This window comes from Diospyros lotus, chromosome 7, assembly GCF_014633365.1.
Source record: "Diospyros lotus cultivar Yz01 chromosome 7, ASM1463336v1, whole genome shotgun sequence".
Classification (NCBI taxonomy): domain Eukaryota; kingdom Viridiplantae; phylum Streptophyta; class Magnoliopsida; order Ericales; family Ebenaceae; genus Diospyros; species Diospyros lotus.
The window spans coordinates 36,463,550-36,482,251 of record NC_068344.1 but is presented as its reverse complement, the minus strand read 5'-3'; the positions used below and the strand labels follow the sequence as shown (position 1 = coordinate 36,482,251).

At 32.6% G+C, this 18,702-nt stretch overlaps 2 protein-coding genes across 4 annotated transcripts; both read right to left on the bottom strand.

The window, feature by feature from the left end:
• Positions 1-6,371: 6,371 nt before the first annotated feature.
• On the bottom strand, positions 6,372-7,542 carry LOC127805862 (uncharacterized). The gene has a single exon (XM_052342674.1). The coding sequence runs from the start codon at positions 7,462-7,464 to the stop codon at positions 6,811-6,813; it is 654 nt and encodes a 217-aa protein (XP_052198634.1). The 5' UTR covers positions 7,465-7,542; the 3' UTR covers positions 6,372-6,810.
• A 6,212-nt stretch (positions 7,543-13,754) lies between these two features.
• Positions 13,755-18,616, bottom strand: LOC127806033 (pentatricopeptide repeat-containing protein At1g77170, mitochondrial). 3 transcript variants are annotated; one of them, XM_052342985.1, is made up of 4 exons: positions 17,050-18,616; positions 16,508-16,795; positions 15,156-15,352; positions 13,755-14,453 (listed from the first exon to the last, which is right to left on the bottom strand). In XM_052342985.1, exon 1 carries the CDS (start codon positions 18,514-18,516, stop codon positions 17,059-17,061), a length of 1,458 nt encoding a protein of 485 aa, XP_052198945.1. In that variant the 5' UTR covers positions 18,517-18,616; the 3' UTR covers positions 13,755-14,453; positions 15,156-15,352; positions 16,508-16,795; positions 17,050-17,058. The 3 variants fall into 3 exon arrangements, with proteins under 3 accessions (XP_052198945.1, XP_052198944.1, XP_052198943.1); XM_052342984.1 differs by having other exon boundaries at positions 13,756-14,453; positions 15,156-15,323; XM_052342983.1 differs by having other exon boundaries at positions 13,758-14,453; positions 15,156-15,310.
• Positions 18,617-18,702: the final 86 nt, after the last annotated feature.

Below are 18,702 nucleotides of genomic sequence, written 5' to 3'. Positions count from 1 at the left end.
TCATCTTTTTTAAAAATATTGTTTGATTTATATTAAGTAACGTTATTATATTTAAATTATTATATTAATTTTATTTAATATAAATCAAATAATGTTGTTTAAAAGATCAAAATTATATATATATATATGTGTATGTGAGATACATTTCACACAAAATGACAAAGGTCATTTCTTTGACGTGGATATTTATGGAAGTTTCATCATCAATTGGCAATTGCATGCTCAATGATTGATTGCTTGGGTTTAACTCGACAAGTGTCCACCACATATTTGTCGACACAAATTAAAAAAAAAAAGGGTGACGTTAATCATTGTTATATTCATTAAGTAATGATAAATACATTTTATTTTTAGTTAAAAATACATTTATTATGTCTTATTTTCAATATCTAGACAATTCTATTAACTCACGATAAATACAAAATGTTTTGAATCATTTAATTAATTGATATAATTATTTGTATATTAAAAATAAAATACAATAAATACACTTCATCTAAAAATAATATACATTTGTTTTTACTTAACCATTGCTCTTCAGTGCAGTGGTTAATTAGTATTACCCTTTAAATAATACGAGTTATATCATATTCCTCGAAATAATTTTTATAAACTGATACAATATACATAAAATTAACAATAAATCTCTTCACATTAGAAAAAATTCATATTACATATACCCAAAATTAAAAATATATCTACTCATATAACAAAAATTCAAAACATTAACAACAAATTAATAATTTATAATAGTTCTACCCAAAATTAACAATAAATATACTCAACTAGTGATTGTTGTTCATGTATATAGCATTACTCAAAAAATATGGGATTTTTTTTTCAAAATTGATGCATATAAGCAAATATAAATAAAATTCATATGCAAAGATTATACTATTTGCTAGAATAATTTATAATTAATACAAAAAATGGGCACCAATATGCAAATTTAACAACATTTTTTTGCATAAAAATATTAAAATTAAGATACATGAGTAGTGTCAATGTGTTCTAGAGAGATATATATGAACAATATAAGTATGCATTGGATAAGCATCCTCAAACAAGTTTATGATCATTGGGGGGGGGGGGGATGAAATAACAAGTTTGCATATATAATTGGGAGAGAGAAGAAGGAGACTTTAGTGCATGAGAGAGACTCATCTTTAATGGTGGAGCACTAGCCGCCACTATCCTTCACCTATTCTTTTATTAGAGTCGCTTTCTGTCCCTCCACTGCCCTTCTCTTCTCTTCTTTCTCTTCTCTTCTTTCTCTTCATTCACTTTGTCAAATTAAGCCAGGCTATTATGTGTTGTTTTACTGTTGGTTAATCTAATATTTTACTTCTCGTGTTCTACATGTATGTTACATTATGTCTTAATTTTAAATTTGGGTTCATTGTTAGTCTATAACTCGACTTAGATAATTTGAAAGAAAACCTAGATGTTAGCTTCTCTTGAAAATTTTAGTAGTAGTTGAAAGCTTGAAACACCCATCGAATATGGAGAAACCCTAAACGAACAAATATATAATGTCTTATTCGATAATTTTATTTTAAAAAGAGTCTAAATAATTTGATTATAGTCGAGATTTCTGCCTTTCAATTTTTTCATAGTGAAATTATTTATCTCTCTCTATAGGCTTAGATCACACATTGTGATCAAGCTGAATATACCTTAGTGTTTTATTTTTACTTTTTTATTCTATTTTCTATTGTTTTTCTCAACAATACATTTATATAATTTCCTCTAAAAATCAACTGTAAACACACATATCAAAAATACTATTTGAACACTCATATTTAACACTCTAAGTTGATATTTTGTATTATGTGTCATACTAATCTAAATATACAAAATATCACTTGGTGACCTCAAATTTCAATCAATTCATGTTTGCAATAAATAAACCGGCCCACCTTCATAAAAATTATTAAGGAAGTTACCAGAAACATCTACACTATTATATAAATAAATATCTTCTTTAGTATTATGAAATCTTGTCAATAAAGTATATTTTTAGTATTTTTTTATATATTACTTAAAAAATAGTCAAAAAGAGAGTTAACAGTACTAATAAGATTTGTATTCATAATATTTGAATACTAATTATTTTATAAAATAATTTTATTACTATATTAAGTATTATTTTATTTAAAAAATAAATTATAACTGCCAAACGTGACCTTATAAAGTTTCTTTTAAAATTTTTACATACGCGTCCGAAGCATCTTAATGATGGACGAAGTTGCTTGGTTTAATGCACCACCGGTGAAGATTTCAGTCGGTCGTGAGTGCCCTGTTTGTTAAGGCAAATATGCATTTAATTCTTTTTTTTCTTGATTTATTTCATAATTTTATATTCATAGATCCCGCGGATTCCTTGAACTTGTAAATAAGAATTTTATTAAATAAAAAATGGTAAAATGTGTACATTTTAATGTTAAGATATATCTAGAGTATTACAATAAAAGACTAAACAAACGAATAAAAAAAATTAAATAAAAAAGTATATAACTATGTACGAGATTCATAGGATGTATTCAAAAGTCTGTACTAAAAAAAAGTTAACTTCCAATCATCGGACAAATCTCTTTAAGAATTTAAAAACTTTTGACATAAATATCAATATTAAGGATCTCTCTTGAAATTTAAGAGTAACTAATACTATTAAACTTAAAAGATAAGATATAAATTTTATTATAAGCAGTCTCCTATTTAGATAGTGTTTGTTAAAATGAATAAAATAAGATTGTATCAAAATAAGGTTGAAATATTTTTTGAACCAAAATATGAAATGGTTAAGATAAACTTGAAAAGCATTCTAAGATTTTTATCAAATTATGTTAAATTATTTAGAATGCACTACATGACATATACATTATTTTTTCTTATTTGTAAGATCTAATATATGCTTATTTGAAAGGGAGAGAGATAAGTATATTTAAAAAATATTAAATAAGAAATCACGTGACTTCTTTTTTAAGAATAACAAAACTTTAAAATATTTTTCATATCTTATATTTTTCAGTCTATATCTTAATTAACAAATATTAATTCGAAAAAATATATAACACACATTTTATGTCCAACTAATAGGATATAAACATTTGTATAACATATTACATTTTAAACTCAAGAGATAGAATTCAAGATTATAACTTCAATGATTAATAAATAGGTAACATTAATTATTCCTTTAATGGGTCAGATTTTATATTTATTATTTAGTATTTAATATTTGATAAGTCAATCAAAATTTGACGCGTGGCATAGATTTGAGAACTTATTGGGTACTTCAAATATTATTTGAGAAATAGTTAAATAATAATAAATATACATTATTGATTTGAGGAATAGTTAACACCTAGTAATAAATTCATCATATTTTGAACTATTTAATAAACTAAAAATAATATACATTTATTGCTGCGACATTACCCATAACAAATATATATTTTTTTGTTAGGTAAAATAAGAGCATATATTATATATACAATAATCATTGGTGAGGAGATATTACACTAATGATAAATTTACTCTACTACTCTTGGAGACTACCAGTCTTGTGCCGCCACGTGTCTATCTCAGGAAGCACCACGTGTCTTCCGAATCTCTAGGATCTCCATCCCAGATTTAATTTGAACGAGAGAGACCCGATCAACCAAGATTTTCTCTAATGTCCTCTTTCAGATGTTATCTTATCTCTTTGGAATGAGTTTTACACCATCTATAAATGGAGATCAACTTTTATAGATATGAACATTTGACTACTGAGTAATTTTTTATTTCGAGTATCTTTTTCTACTGATTTGAGTGTCGGAATCTCTCCGAGAGATTAAAACACCGCCTTTGCAGGTACTTAATCCGAAGCAGACCTCGTTGATCGGTCTGGTACCATCAATCATATATATTAGAGTGCTTCAAATGTTATCCTTTTGTTTGGATTGGAAGTATCAATTAATTAAAAGATCCTGGGGGACTAAAAATATACAATATCTAATTTCATATTTGATTCCATTCGCAGATGATTTGTGTTCAACAATTGGGACAGCTATCACAACCATAAAATACATAAAAAAAAAAAAAAAAGTTCTCACCATCAAAGGTTCGACCCATCTAAACAAAGGGCTCTCAGAAAAGGTTTGAGCAAAGTTCTTATAAAATTATTAATTAATTAACGACCTAGTGGCGAGCAAAGTTGAGTTCGGACCAAATTTTTATGGTTCCATTTTATTTTGAAACATTTTTGAAGGTACATTTTTAAAACGTTTTTTTATATCAAAATGCTAAAAAATTATTAATGAGCTATTTGTACAATTTCAAAAAGATTTTGGGATCATCTCATAATATTAAAAAAAAATATCATAACGTTTTTTCGTCCAATAAGAGATTAGAAATAGAATTTTTTTTCTGTCTCTAACCAGGTTTAATTTTAGATTGTATGATTATTTTTATAATTTTTTATATTAAAATTATATTTATAAAATATATCTCCATATAATTAAGTTTAGCTAGATGATTGACGTGTTGCTAAAGAATGAATTTAGGGACCCATCGAAGTAACAAAGAAGCTTCCCCTTGAATAATATTTATGGGGACATTGGCAACCCCAAAGTATAGAGGAATATATAGAGCTGACTTGACTGCTGACCCAAAAACATATATAATAATCAGGACCATGCTTCCGTACAATCTGTGAGCCATCTAAGGCTATCTACTAACCCTAATAATTTTGGTTTTTTTTTTCCCGTTACGAATTGTTTGATTTGTTGGATAGATGATGTTAATGATGAGATTTTATAACGTTCGTTTGGTATTTAAAATATTAATCGGAATTATTTTATTTTTTATTTACTATGGTAAGCTTGACTCCAACATATAGGGCCTGTTTGTTGTAGCTTAAAAGTTGTAACTTTTAACTTCTAGCTTAAAAAAAGTAAGTATGTAGTGTTTGTTTTAGTTTTTAGAATTTTAGTTTATAGTTTCTACTAATTTTTAGAAGTGGTAGAAACTGGCTTTTCCAAAGATGGGATACCCCAGTTTCTACAACTTCTGATTAAACAGTTACATTTTTTTGACAATTTTGCCCTTATTTTTAACAAAGAATTATTTTTCTGTCCACGCAATCAATAGTCTCTTTTCTCCACCGCTATCTCCATTTTCAAATCTCTTCTTCTCTCTCGCCATCTCCCTTTCTCTTTATACACTAATTAATTTTTTTATAACACTAGAAACTTATACATATACACTAATTAATTTTTAAATTATCAATCTATAACTATTAAGGGTATTATGGTCAATTATACAAAAATAAGTTATTTTACAACTTATGGTATCAAACATCACAACTATTTAACTACAACTTATGAGAAGTTGTAATAAATAAGTTCACAACTTATTTTAAGTTTTAGAAACTATAATCTAAAAAGTTAAAAACTATAATTTCTTTAATTAAGCTGCAACAAACGGGTCATAGTCATTTTACTCTTAAAATCTATCTACAGGGAACCAAATTCAGAAATCTAGCTAGCTCTCACGGAGCTTGCTAAAATCATTTTGGTTCAAGCTTGCACTTTTATGCCTGAGATAAATTAATTTTAGGGAACAGCGAGATTAATTTTATTCTATGTTGGATTAATGTTAAACAAGACTATATAAATATTTTCTAGTCTAATCTCACTAACCAAATGTGCCGTACGTCAAGAAACAAGTATATATATTAATTTACCCGAACCCAATTGTCCAATTATAAGACTCCTTTTGAACTTTTTATCAAACATATATATGAAATCATTTTATTGTAAGACTTGAGATATTAACGAAATTTTGATGTAAGAATATTACAATAAATTTTATTTAAGAGTACACTCAGAAAGTGTTCCAAATTACAAAATTCTGAATAGTCAGTTAATTAGTCAGCTAATGGGAATATTAGTTAAGGGTTATGATTAATGTTAATTGTGTATTAAACCCAATTAATTGACGGCATATGATGTTCTAAAACAACTGAAAAGAAAAACGAGGAAATTAATTAAAGGTTGTCAAATTGTTGGAGTGTCGAAAAGCGACGTCTCAACCACTGCGACGAGAACTGGAGGTGGAGGGAAGGCACAAACAAAGCACAGCGTTGGGCGGACGAAACCCCATTAATAAATCCAAGCTTCCACGCCCACCAACCTTCAAAATCAAAACTTCAATGGCCGCCATTTTCACTCCTCACAGCTCAACATCTTTTTCATTTGTCTTTTCACCCTCCTCGTCCTTATGCTGTCTTCAAAGTTACTGTAAGTTAATTAATTAATTAAAGAAGCGATGTTTGTTGGTTTCTTTATTTACTGTTTAGTCAGTTGTACTGAGCAACGAAGATCGATTCGAAAAGAAAGTTCGTTAATATATTGATCTTTTTTGTCTGAAACAACACTTGGATTATTGAACATGGCGAAAGGAGAAGAATCAAGCAAGCAAGCACGCTAAACAAGCTAGATTAACAACATGCAGTACGTATAGTAGTACTAGTTATTTTGGGAATTAATTAACAAATATTTTGTAAGATCTTCGGATTAAGGCCATGGATTGATCACACTTCTCACAGAGCAAAGTAACAACTCGATCGGCAATTAACATCAAGAAAGAAGTCTTTGTGATGATGGGTAAGGACGAATGTGTTTGATGAGTTTCCTGCAAAAAATCACTGGACTTCTTGAGATGCATGTTGCCGAGAAAGTTTACGTTTTCTCCTGTGAGAAAATGTGGAAGTTTTGATCAGGAAAAGGAGTGGAAGTTATGTGACAATTCGATCGATCTCAATCAGCTTGCCCATATATGATATGGCGATGGTGATTCAAGCGGCGCCATTTTCTTCTGACGCATTAACTCTCTGTAAAACTTCTTGATGAACTCCTCGGCTGCTTTGTCCACTTGGGCATTGTCTTCCTTCTCATCCTTCAACGGAAACGGCGAGTCCGTAACTCTCAGCTGCCGGACCATGGGGCTCCGGCCGAACCCGGGCAGCAGTGGGGACGCCTCCGCCGGGAGCACGGTTTCTTTGTTCAGCATCTCTAAAACCTTCTGGACGACTTTGACGTCGTCGTCATCAGCGGAGTGGCGGCGCCGGGGGTGGTGGAGGTGGAGGTGGCTTTGGTGGTGCTTGTTGCGGCGGGCGGAGGAGGAGGAGTAGTAGTAGGAGGGATAGACGGGGCTGTTGCTGCAGCTGAACTCGTACTCGCGGGGGGAGACGAAGGAGAGGTGGACGTCGTTGGAGCGGCAGGTCATGGCGGCGTAGTGGTGGTGGAGCATGTGGTTGCCGAGGGCTTTTCCGGCCAGCTTGCCGCGCTTGAGGAGCATGTGGAGGTCAAGCATTAGCTTGCTCTTCGATACACCTTTTCTTAGCATGAAGAAGACGACTCTCGCTATGCTCCACAGCTTCTTTGCTATTTCCGGTGGGCTCGGTTCCACCTCCATTTCCAAACCCAGAGAGAGAGAGAGAGAGAGAGAGAGTTTTTTTTTTTAATTTGATTGGCTGCAAGGAAAGAAGACGTGAGAGAGGTATTTATACAGGTCCTCTGGAGGAAGGACAGACCACAAAAATAAATATGAAATTGCAAAAAGGCCCATTAGAGAAAAAATATTGATATTTAGTCCCCAGCGGAGCGGTGAGCGAGCTGGACGGGACAAAATGATTCAAATGTCCTTATATTGGTAATGATGATTCAACCTTTATATTCGTACCGAATGTCGTTATTTTTTAAAGTAACGTCTTAAGTTCGCGTTCTTTTATCGACTCGACTAGTCTCTTTTCATTTTTTAAAAATTAAATAATTAATAACGTAATCAAAACTTAGCCAGATATATTATGATAGTATTATCTACACTTAATAAACGTTGTTACTATAGGCTAGTGATTATAAACCCAGCTCAAATGCTTTGTACAGAGCTCGATAAAATTAAAGCAGCCCAATTTTCAGATTCCTTTCTGTCTTCTACTTCTTGCCTTTGAAGAAGGACCTTTGGTTTGGTCCAGCAAATCCAATACTTTTTACATAAAAAAATATTTATTAAAATACTGTAATAATTACTGCCATTTGTTAAATACATCTTCAAGCGACCCTACTTCGTCTCAAAATTTCCATGCAAGTAGTAATCTCTTTGATAATTATTTGTAATACTTTCGATAACACTAATGTATTTTACTTTTTTTCAAGCAATCATTTGAATTTTTCGTTACTTCTATTACAAATTTGGACATGTATTTTCGAATTAATTTAACTCTTATACCAGGGGCGGAGCCAGAAAATATTTTCAGTGAAGGTGAAATTTATTAAAAAATAATAATAAATAATTTAAATAAATTAAAAATTAATATAATTTATTTAATTGTGAAGGGCAGAGCGGAGAGGGGTGGGCGGCAACTGGGGGTGGGCGACGACTGAGGGCGAGCGCTTGAATGAAAGAGGAAATGAAGGTGAGACATAGAAGGGTTTGTAGATTTTGGGCAGCCTCAGTGTGGGCCAAATTAATGGAGGGCCATGGCCTGCACTGGGCCTATGCTGGCTCCGCCCCTGTCTTATACTTTGATCATTTTTTGATGTGATAATTTAAATTTTTCATTATTTTAACTATACTCTTACACTTATATTTTTCAATTAATTTAACTTATGTATTTTGATATGAACAAAATATGTCGTATACTTTTGTTTTATTATTTTATTTTTTTATATGAAAATATATAAAAATTAAATTAAATAAAAAATATAAATTAAGAATATAATCAAAATAATAAAAAAAATTAAATTATTATATAAAAAAAATCCATGCACATAAAACGAAAATTATTAAAATTGAGTGTTTGAAGAATGGGAATGAGGTTTGAATGCCGACGGATTGGTTGATTGGAAGAGGCTTTGCTTTGGCTGGTAATTATTTGCGACAAAAACGTTATTTAAACACTTAAATTTAATACTTATAATCGGCACTTTGTATTTGCGGCGATATTTTGGTTTGACCTGTGAACCAAATTTATTAATTAAATTGGAGGCTGTTGGTGAAGTTGGTTTTGGAGAGTCCTTTCCAATTCCAATCCTTATTAAATTTCCCATCCTCAATGATTAAAGATATTTCGAGGTCTTCTTCATTGTCATGAAAATGACTATAATGTCTTAATTAATTTTATAAAATTACACATTATTTTATTATACAAATTAATTAAAAATAAAAATATGGGAAGAAAAATTACCCCAATTTATTATTTGAAAGAAAAAATAAAAATATATAATCAAATAAAAATTATATTATTTCCTTCAATTTTTTCTTTCATAAAAATTTCAAGTTTTTTTTTTAATTTTTTTATTTTGAAAAAAATGAAATTATTTTATTAGTTACTTTTCTTATAAATAAAAATTTTATTCTCAATACCAAAAGACATGGACAACATTAAACAGAAAACGCATCCTTCCAAGATAAAAGAAATAATGTCAAGTGGTTGAACTACGATAAGTTGAGATTTGTTTGTGGGTTCGATTTCTTATCTTGTGTAGTTAGTCAAAATCCCAACATGTGATTTATTTTTTTTGTCGAAATCGATGATATGAGCGATGAGAAATCACACAAAGACGATAATCTCAATAAATAACCTATATATAATTATATATACCTGATTACAAAATATGTATATGTATAGTGAGGCACTCATTCTTGAACCCTTGTGGACAAACTTTCCATAGCCTTGTTACATTCAAAAATTTTGAAAAGATTTGAAAAAAAAATGGAAACATTAGATAAGTACATAAGGAATGATAATTTGATTTTTAAATATTATGATTCCTCAAAACACAATTTGTTGCCATAACCAAAATAATCACTTATGTTATGGATTGCTTGGCTTTTGCACTAATAACCTTGGCTGGAGGGATTTGTTTGGGGGAGAAGAATGGAAATGAGCTTCCAGCCGACCTGACAGGCTGGCAATAATGAATGGCGGCACCTACTCGACACGTGGCAGCTGTTTGGTACAAGACGAATATGTGGCCGTACTTCCCCGATGATGAAGCTTCTGTTTCACATCCTCACCGTTCACTTTACTGGAAATCAGGAAAATGCCTTTCTTTGTTTTTTTTTTCAGAGATTGAAAATATTATTTAAACACAAAAATTATATCTTTTTCTTATTGCTCATCGGTGAATGAAAAATGTTATATTCATAAATAGTTTTAATAAATTAGTATAAGATACATAAATTTATATTAATTTTATTTAAAATTAATAATAAATACACTGTCTAATGATAAGTATAAAAAAATGAACAAATAACCATTGAAAAACTAGGCGAATAAACATCGAGCAATTTAGTCAAGCGACTGATTGAGAGAATAATTGAATAAATCAAGAGATTACTTGAGTAACTAGCAAACGAGTCTTTTTACAAGGTCAGATGGATTGACAGACTAAATTATAGAACGAGGGTTAAAAGATTAAAAATATTTTCACCTGTATTGTTTTGGGAAAAGTGTAATGCAATGTAGGTGAGAGTATTTTTGTCTTTTAACCTTTATTCTATAAGCTTGTCTATCAACTTATATGACTCTCGAGAATTTTCAATTGATAAGATTGAATGATCTCACTGAGTAATTTTAATGAATGACTCTTTTTGTGAGTCTTTCTCAATATTATCGACAGACCACTTTAAGAATATTTCATTGGTCTTCAAATAAAATATATATATATATATATATATATGAAACTATCATGGGCTACTCAAACTTAGAAGCCTTTTTACATACTGTTCAATGGCTCTTTTGGGATATTACAAATTCCAAAGAACTTAAACTTAATTTTCAAACACTATTCACACAAGATCTTGAAAATAAAATCAATCTTACTTTTGATATCATCACCTATAAATCTGGGAAAGAAGTTTGAAATGCATGTTGAGCATTGTGGCTCTTTTTTCGCCTGTGAGTCTCATCCCTCTGTAAATAAGAAACTCATTCTCTAGTAAATGTATGGTCACAATTCTGTTCAGACTATAACTCTGCATTCTACATTCTCTTTTGAAGATTAACTTAAATATCGAATATTCGGCATGAGAGGTTACCCGCATCCCTAATTGATTTCTTCCTTGTAGGTCACTCGTAAACTCTGATCAAAACACTATCTCGCTATAAAAAATTTTATTATTGTATTTGAGTAACAACGCTATAAAATATTATTAATTTCTAGGTAAAATATTATGAATTTGGGTATGTGTCACATTAATTTGTGAAGATTGTCTATCAACTTTGTTTTTGTGGGTATAGCATTTTCTTGATAAAAGTGTTTTGTAACTCAAAACAAAGTGTAATAAATGATATTATCTAAAAACAAAATGCATTTTCTGACATCTTAACTATTGTTCTAGTTGGCATCGCCATTTCTTGTGAGCTCATTTTAAATGCTTTATTTATTATTTATTCAAAAATATTATTTATGCACTCAAATTTGACGCTTTTACTAGTATCCTATATTTATGTCTTCTGCATTTATGTTAGTATTACACATAGTTTAAGATATTAATACAAACTCCTACTACAACCGTCAAATCTAAATGCCCAATTATCATTTCTGTTTTTTAATAAACCAAAACTACAACAATATTCGCAACAATAAAATGCTATTTTGATATTCATTCATTCATTCACTTAATGTAACACTCTTATATTAATATATTATATTATATATTTAATTAATATAAATATATAACGTATTAATATAAAAATCTCAAACTAAATATTACTCTTATAAGCTCATTGTCAAATCCTTTTATAATTTGATCCATAAAAGAGTAAATTATGAGAATGATATTTTTAATTGACGAAATAAAGGGTAATCTTGGTGATACTTTTTAGTTGTTACTAAAAATGTTGGGTATCTCGACTACTCAACATATGTTTTTATGTAGCATTTATGTTAAATTACAATTCATCATCGTCATAAATTCTATATTAAATTATAAAATATAATAAAAAATTACTCATAAAAGCTTAAACACGCACAAATGCACAAATGAATCCAACTTTATTGCCTTAATTTCCACCCAAATAGTCACGAGAATAGTATTTTACTTAATAAATCACCCTCTCTATCATCAACATTGCCATAAACTCGATTCAAGATTAGGGTTTTGGAAAATTAGAACAAAACTTGTTTGTTTGGGGGCTTGGATAAAGTACAAAGGCGGATTCAACATGGATAGTAATTGAATAGAATTAGGAGCTTCCCTTCCCTTTCCTAAGTAAAGTAAACAGCAACAACAAAGTGAAAAGTAGAGGCATCAACATCAGTAGACCACCTGATGTTTACATATTTGCAATAATTCAAGGAGAGAGCTGGACTTTTGCCCTTTGCCTTTATTGGAGGACAAAGTGTGTTCAACTCAGTCCTCCATCATACATCCTCCACGTGTGAAACAAATTAAAATTTTATTTAATAACGTTGGCTAGTAATTATTTAACTTGATGTTTATTTACATAATAGCATAGACAATGTTGAAGTATTTTTTTATTCTTTTTTGTGTGTGCGACTTTTTTGATGTTTTGAAAATGAAAGTATTTCGGAAACACCAAAATCGTGCTCCCAAGACGTTTTCATGTATCATAGTGTTTATCTATAATTTTTTTTTTCTTTTTTTTGTTGGGTTGTTTTCATTGGTTTGGAAATCAAGAATAAGGTGAAGATGAAGAGGGTTGGTTGAATTTTGTCTAAAAACTTTTAGAATATTCATCTCCAAACTTACCAATTTTAGAAAAAAAAAACAAACCAAGAGTCAAGACTTGGGTTGCTAAATTATTCATATCTTCAAATCCAAAAACACCTATAACTAATATAACAAAGAAAACAAAAACAAATTGTCATCTCTCTATGAATTCAACCATTAAATCTCAAAGTCTTACATTAATTATCTAACATGGCGTGTTAATGATAAGAATGAACCTATAAATATATTTATTATTTTTCTTAATCAAAACGATATTTGTAGATTTATTTTTACCATTATCGTTTACGAACAATTTATTAATTTTCGAACGTAAAAATTTGTGGGTAATATATATCTCGAAAACACAAAATAATTTATTATTCAGGAGGGCTACTAATCAATCTTTCAGCATTAATAGGACCAACCCTAAATTAAAGCGACCGAAGAGTGTGATTATGTCACAGACACAGCAGCTCCCAAACGCAAAGGATTAAATAAGAAAAGGACCTGAATATGACTCTAAATCAATCAACAAATGCAAGTTGATGATGAATTGAGTTCCCCTTTGCATTTGGAACATCCAAGAATTAATAATATCACAATGAGCCCCACACAAACCACTAATTATTTCCTCTCCCCCGGCCACTTCGATTGAATTTTGCTTTTGGTCAGGTCCCGTGGTGCTCGTGGCTGTTGTTTGGTGTCATTTTCATTGTTTTTTTTTTTTTTTTCTCACTTTGTTTTTAGTAAATTCCTTAAAGTTCTTCTTATCCTCATTAATATGACTCAAGCTCAATACAACACACACACGCACACATATATATGACGTATATAATTTGTTTGTAATATTTTTGTAATTATAAACTACGAGTTATGCATTTTATGGTATGTCTAATAATTATGTCAAAGAAAATGAAAAGACGAAAACACCCTTGCATTATCATCACTTCTACCATCCGGATGATTAACTAGACACTTTCACACTTTAGCGTGACCATTGAAATAAAACCCAATGGCTCTCATTATGATTTATAAGCACTGCCATCCACATAAAATGGTTTTCTCCTATACATAGAAAATTGAAGTTGAACCAAAGCCCTATGACTATAACCAATGAAGCACGAAAACGGTTGAGAGGCGTTATTTTAGCATTTTCAAATCATTTCTAAAACAGGAAACGTTTTCCATTTTAGAACTATTGACATTTATTTTTTATTAGAAAAACACTAATTTTTCTATTTCCATTTCGTATTGAAAACATTTTTCATCTTTATTTCTTTGTAATTTAAGCTATAACCATTCCCACACTTCTCACAGAATGTGCTTTTCCCAAAGTGCCACAAAAGAGGGCTTTTTGGGTAGAGTTCATCTTGTGTGTCACCCATCTAAAAGGGCAGCTTTCCCCTCACAAAAGAGAAACTTTACTGATGCAGTCAGTGTTCACCCTCACCAACAGCATGTCGGTCTATAACTAAGAATTAAGTGCAGCACAGGCTGAAGTGCATCAAATCTTTCACCCTTAATCTATATCTGTCAATGTTAGGAGGGTCAGGGTAATGCCAAGCCAATGGGAATGCACAGAAGAACAAATATAGGCTCTCTTGGAGACTTCTTCAGCATCCTCAAGCAAAAGCAAGCAGTAGAAACGGGGTGCCGCCTTGAAAGCGCATCGAGTAAGTGGGCTATATCGATCCTGTGCTTCAGCATCAAACCCCACAGGAGGCCTACAAGTACATAATAAGAAGGGTTCTGTAATGAATACAAATAAATTCTAATATAAAAGTTTCCTACCTTTATATAGAGAAGAACTAGGTTTTACCCTGGGAAAATAGAAGATACAAGAAAACAGAAAATCCAATTTACTAAAAATTTGAAGTGCATGGTCATTGAGGATGGTACTTAGAATCAAGAAAAACATGGTAAAAACCCAAAGAAAACTTAGCAAAAAACCTTTAGGCATGATATAGGATATAATTTGTCTTACATAAGACATAATATCATAGATATAAATGATTGGTGAGTTAGAACCTAGGCAGCAAACACCCCCCCCCCCCCCCCCAAAAAAAAAAAAAAAACTAGTGGGAACTAAGGCTTGGTTTGTGGTTATTATTGTTGAAAAAATTGAAGTGCATCTTATCATGAAATATGCAATGGATTATGGACATTAGTTGTTGGTGTGCTCCTATTCGACCTACCAAATTTGAAACCATCCCAAGCCTGGTTGGCAAAATTAATTTTACCCTAGACTCAATTCTACTCCCAATTGCTTTATGTTGGTCCTACTACTTGAGGAACTCATCTACCACATGCCCATAATCAGCATAAGAGTCTTACCAAATGGGCTAGGCGAAATTGGTAGCTATCAATCCAATTGAGCAGTGCTCAAGCTATGATTTGTATGAAAATAAAACCATTGTGAGTCATACCTGGCAAATTGTGTCAAGACCTCTGAAGAAGAAGGTTTTGAAACGGTTGTCATTTGTTGGAAATCCAGAGGAGCTGCAGAAGACAGAGGAGCTCAGCTCACTTTATGATTCTATTCTGCCAGGGCAGGCCAGACCGGATCAAATAAGCTTTGCAGCTGCCACACAAAACTGAAAATTGTTTAGACTCTGAATAATACCTGTTTTGCAGAAATAAGATGTCATCATGTACTGATTTAACATCTTCTAGAAACTATTACGAAACTGTTTTTAAATTGTCAAACATCTTGTCATCAACACATTCAAGAACAAATCATGAAACTAATACTACAATTTGCTATCAGCTTTGCGCTAGAATAGTGAAAACTTGATTTGATTAGGCACTTTCTTTTCCCGCTCCAATAATGGGTGTAGCAATTGCTCTGACATGTACTGAAGTAGGAGTTAACAATTATAGTGTTTTATGTTTTTGTGAATAGCACTCTGGTTGCCTCTCAGAATATTGACATGTGGCAGTGGCCACCAGGGAACTCAGTGCTAAGTGGAGTAAGATTGAATAAGTATTTATTCAATACTACTGAAGACTTATATCACTTTATCTGCTTCATGCTGAAAAGTAAGGAGCAATAGATAACACTGATGCTCTAATGTGTGAAGTATTGAGAGAATTTATATCCTTCGAGAAGTCTTGACGCTGCTGATAGGAAAAAAAGGGTGTCCTAAATGCTCCCTGTTTGCAAGGTCCACGAGATAGTTGTTTTTGCACCCAGCCTTCTTGCTATGTAAAAAGGCTGTTTTCGCAACTTGAATCATGACCTTCTCAACCATGTTAACAAGGTTGAGAAGCATAGAAAGTGTTAAAAGTATTTCAACTCAATTGTCTACAAAATTCGAAAGCTAGTAGAATATAAAAAGGTTGTTTCAAACCATACACTACCTGCCAGGCATACTAGTGAACTAATAAGAAAAATGACCAAAACCCACCAAATGATTACCGGTTACATTTGCAATGCATGCGTTTATGTTGGCTAGTGATCAAACAACCCTTTTCTGCAAATTCACTTCCATAACATGGGTGGGTGCCAGAGACTGATCCAGTTAATGATTTTTGAATTCTCGCGTTTTACATTTTAATTTATCCTGTTTCCAAGATTAGGATATTGGAAGGTCTAGAATTCATGCATTCAAACCCACGAAGTGAGATTAAGACTTGTGATTGTCATTATTCTTGCTGTTTCCGATATTAGGATTTTGAATTTGCATAGATTTTGTGATAGGACTGATTTGAAAGAGACCTAGCTGTTCTAGGGTCTTTAGCCTGCAAATAGGGTGGATATTGGAGTAATATTGATTACCTCATTTTCCCCATGATCAAATGGTGGAAGAGCAGCAGCTCAAAAGGGAAGCACGCCCACATCCTTTCTAGCTCAAATCAAATTGTTGCGGCACAAAGTCCTTGGGATTGGATTTAATTCTCTCCATCTCCTCTCGGTGGTCTCCCTCTCCGCAATCTTCTCTATCTTCAACTTCTTCTGCTTTCTCCTTCCCCAATTTATCTTCTGTTCTCTCTCTGATTGTTCGTAAGCTTTCTTCTTCTCCTTCCTCTTGTGCACCATCTTCTTCATCCGCCATCAACTTCACCCCTATTCCAAGCACAATACAACTACAAGGATTAGAAACATGAAACACTCATGGCCAGCCAAGCTAAAACATCCCAAGTTAGAAAAACCATCGCCACCACCAATTAAGAAAGAGTTGAAAACCGATAATCATGTGTCTGATAAATCTGTATTAACAATACCGTAGACTAAAAGTAGATTAATGGTGGAATGGAGTTACTAGAAAGAGCAATTGTGAAGTGAAGTAGAAATAATTGGAATGTCACTAAGTATTAAACCTTGTTAATTCAAGATGAACTTGTAGGCAAACTATAAGCAGCAACTTTAGCAAGTCTTTTCTCCTTCATAATGCCACGCATCCTCTCTACCTCTACCCACAAACCATTGCTGGCATATATATTCGACAGAACCACATAGGCCCCATCATTCCAAGGTTCTAGTTCTTCCAGATGCTTACATACCCACTCCCCAATCTTGATATTCCCATATTTCTCGCAGGCACCCATCAAAGATCCCCAAATTATAACATTTGGTTCCATAGGCATGTCCTCCACCATCTCTATGGCCTCCTCAAGCAAACCAGCACGGCCAAGCAAATCCGCCATGCACCCATAATGCTGTAAGTGGGGCATGATCCCATACTCTTTCTTCATCAGGTTGAAGTAATATTTTCCCTCTTGCACTTTGCCACCATGCACACATGCACTTAAGACCCCAACAAAAGTCACATTGTTTGGCCTCACGCCCGCTTCTCTCATGTAATGGAAGCACTCAAGAGCTTCATTCACATGACCATGCATCGCATAACCCACAATCATGGATGTCCATGAAGAAACATTCCGCTGCTCGATCCTTGAAAATACTCTATATGCCAAGTCCATCCGACCACATTTTCCATACATGTCAATAAGCGAGTTCAACATAAGAAGATCAGATTTTTCTAAACTCCTGGCTTGGAATGCGCACTTGTGTAACTGGTAAGCTAAATCCAAGTCTCCTAGACTTCCACAAGCTGAAGTCACGGTAACTATTGTCACATCATCAGGCTTGAACCCACTTTTCCTCAGCTCCAAAAACATGGAAATCGCTTCCTTAGCGCGACCAGCTTGTGACAAGCCTCCAGTTATGGCATTCCAAGAACCCAGCTTCCTATTGCAATTTTCATCAAACATCTTATACGCATTCTCAAATTCACCCACTTTACAGTACAAACTGATAATACCACTCTCACAAAATTCATTAGTCTCAAGGCCGATCCTTATCGCAAGGCAATGAAGTTGCCGACCCAACTGCGTATCAAAAATTCGGCACGCTGCCTTTAAGACAATGGGAAGGGTGTAAGAATCGGGCATGATACCATCACGAGTCATTGCAACGTATACGTGGAGCGCCATTGAAGCTGCCTCTAGCTTAGTATATGACCTCATGATGTTGTTCCAATAAAACGATGCAGAATGCAGTTCTAGCATGTGGGTTCTGATCATACGAGCATATATTTGATTCAATTCTGACAATGTGCTGCAATTCGCCAACTGGGTTGCTAAGATCTTGGCTGCCTCTTGGCTGAAATCTACACATGCCGTCTTTGATAGAGTCTGAGAATTTAAATGGGGATCTAGAATTGCGTAATCCGTAGCCAGAGAGTGGCCGAGATTGTGTAAAATAAGCTTCGGCTCCGGGATTCTCAGAAGCCTGAGCGTGAGAAAGTTCATCCAGCTCTTACTGCTCCATAGACGTGGGAACATCTGTTCAGGCCTTCGATGGTTGATCGATTATATGTTTCAGAGTCTCAAAACCTCAAGATTTGCATTGAGAGCAAAAACGCCAAGGGCCTAAGAAGGGGCTTATGACGAACATCCACGACAGACTACAAATGACATCTTTTTTTAAATTTTGGTGATTAACTGATAAATTTTAAACTTCAGGGTAGA

Coding starts and splice junctions, on each gene's coding strand:
- LOC127805862 (XM_052342674.1), bottom strand. CDS start 7,464: ATGGAGGTGGAACCGAGCCCACCGGAAATAGCAAAGAAGCTGTGGAGC.
- LOC127806033 (XM_052342985.1), bottom strand. CDS start 18,516: ATGTTCCCACGTCTATGGAGCAGTAAGAGCTGGATGAACTTTCTCACG.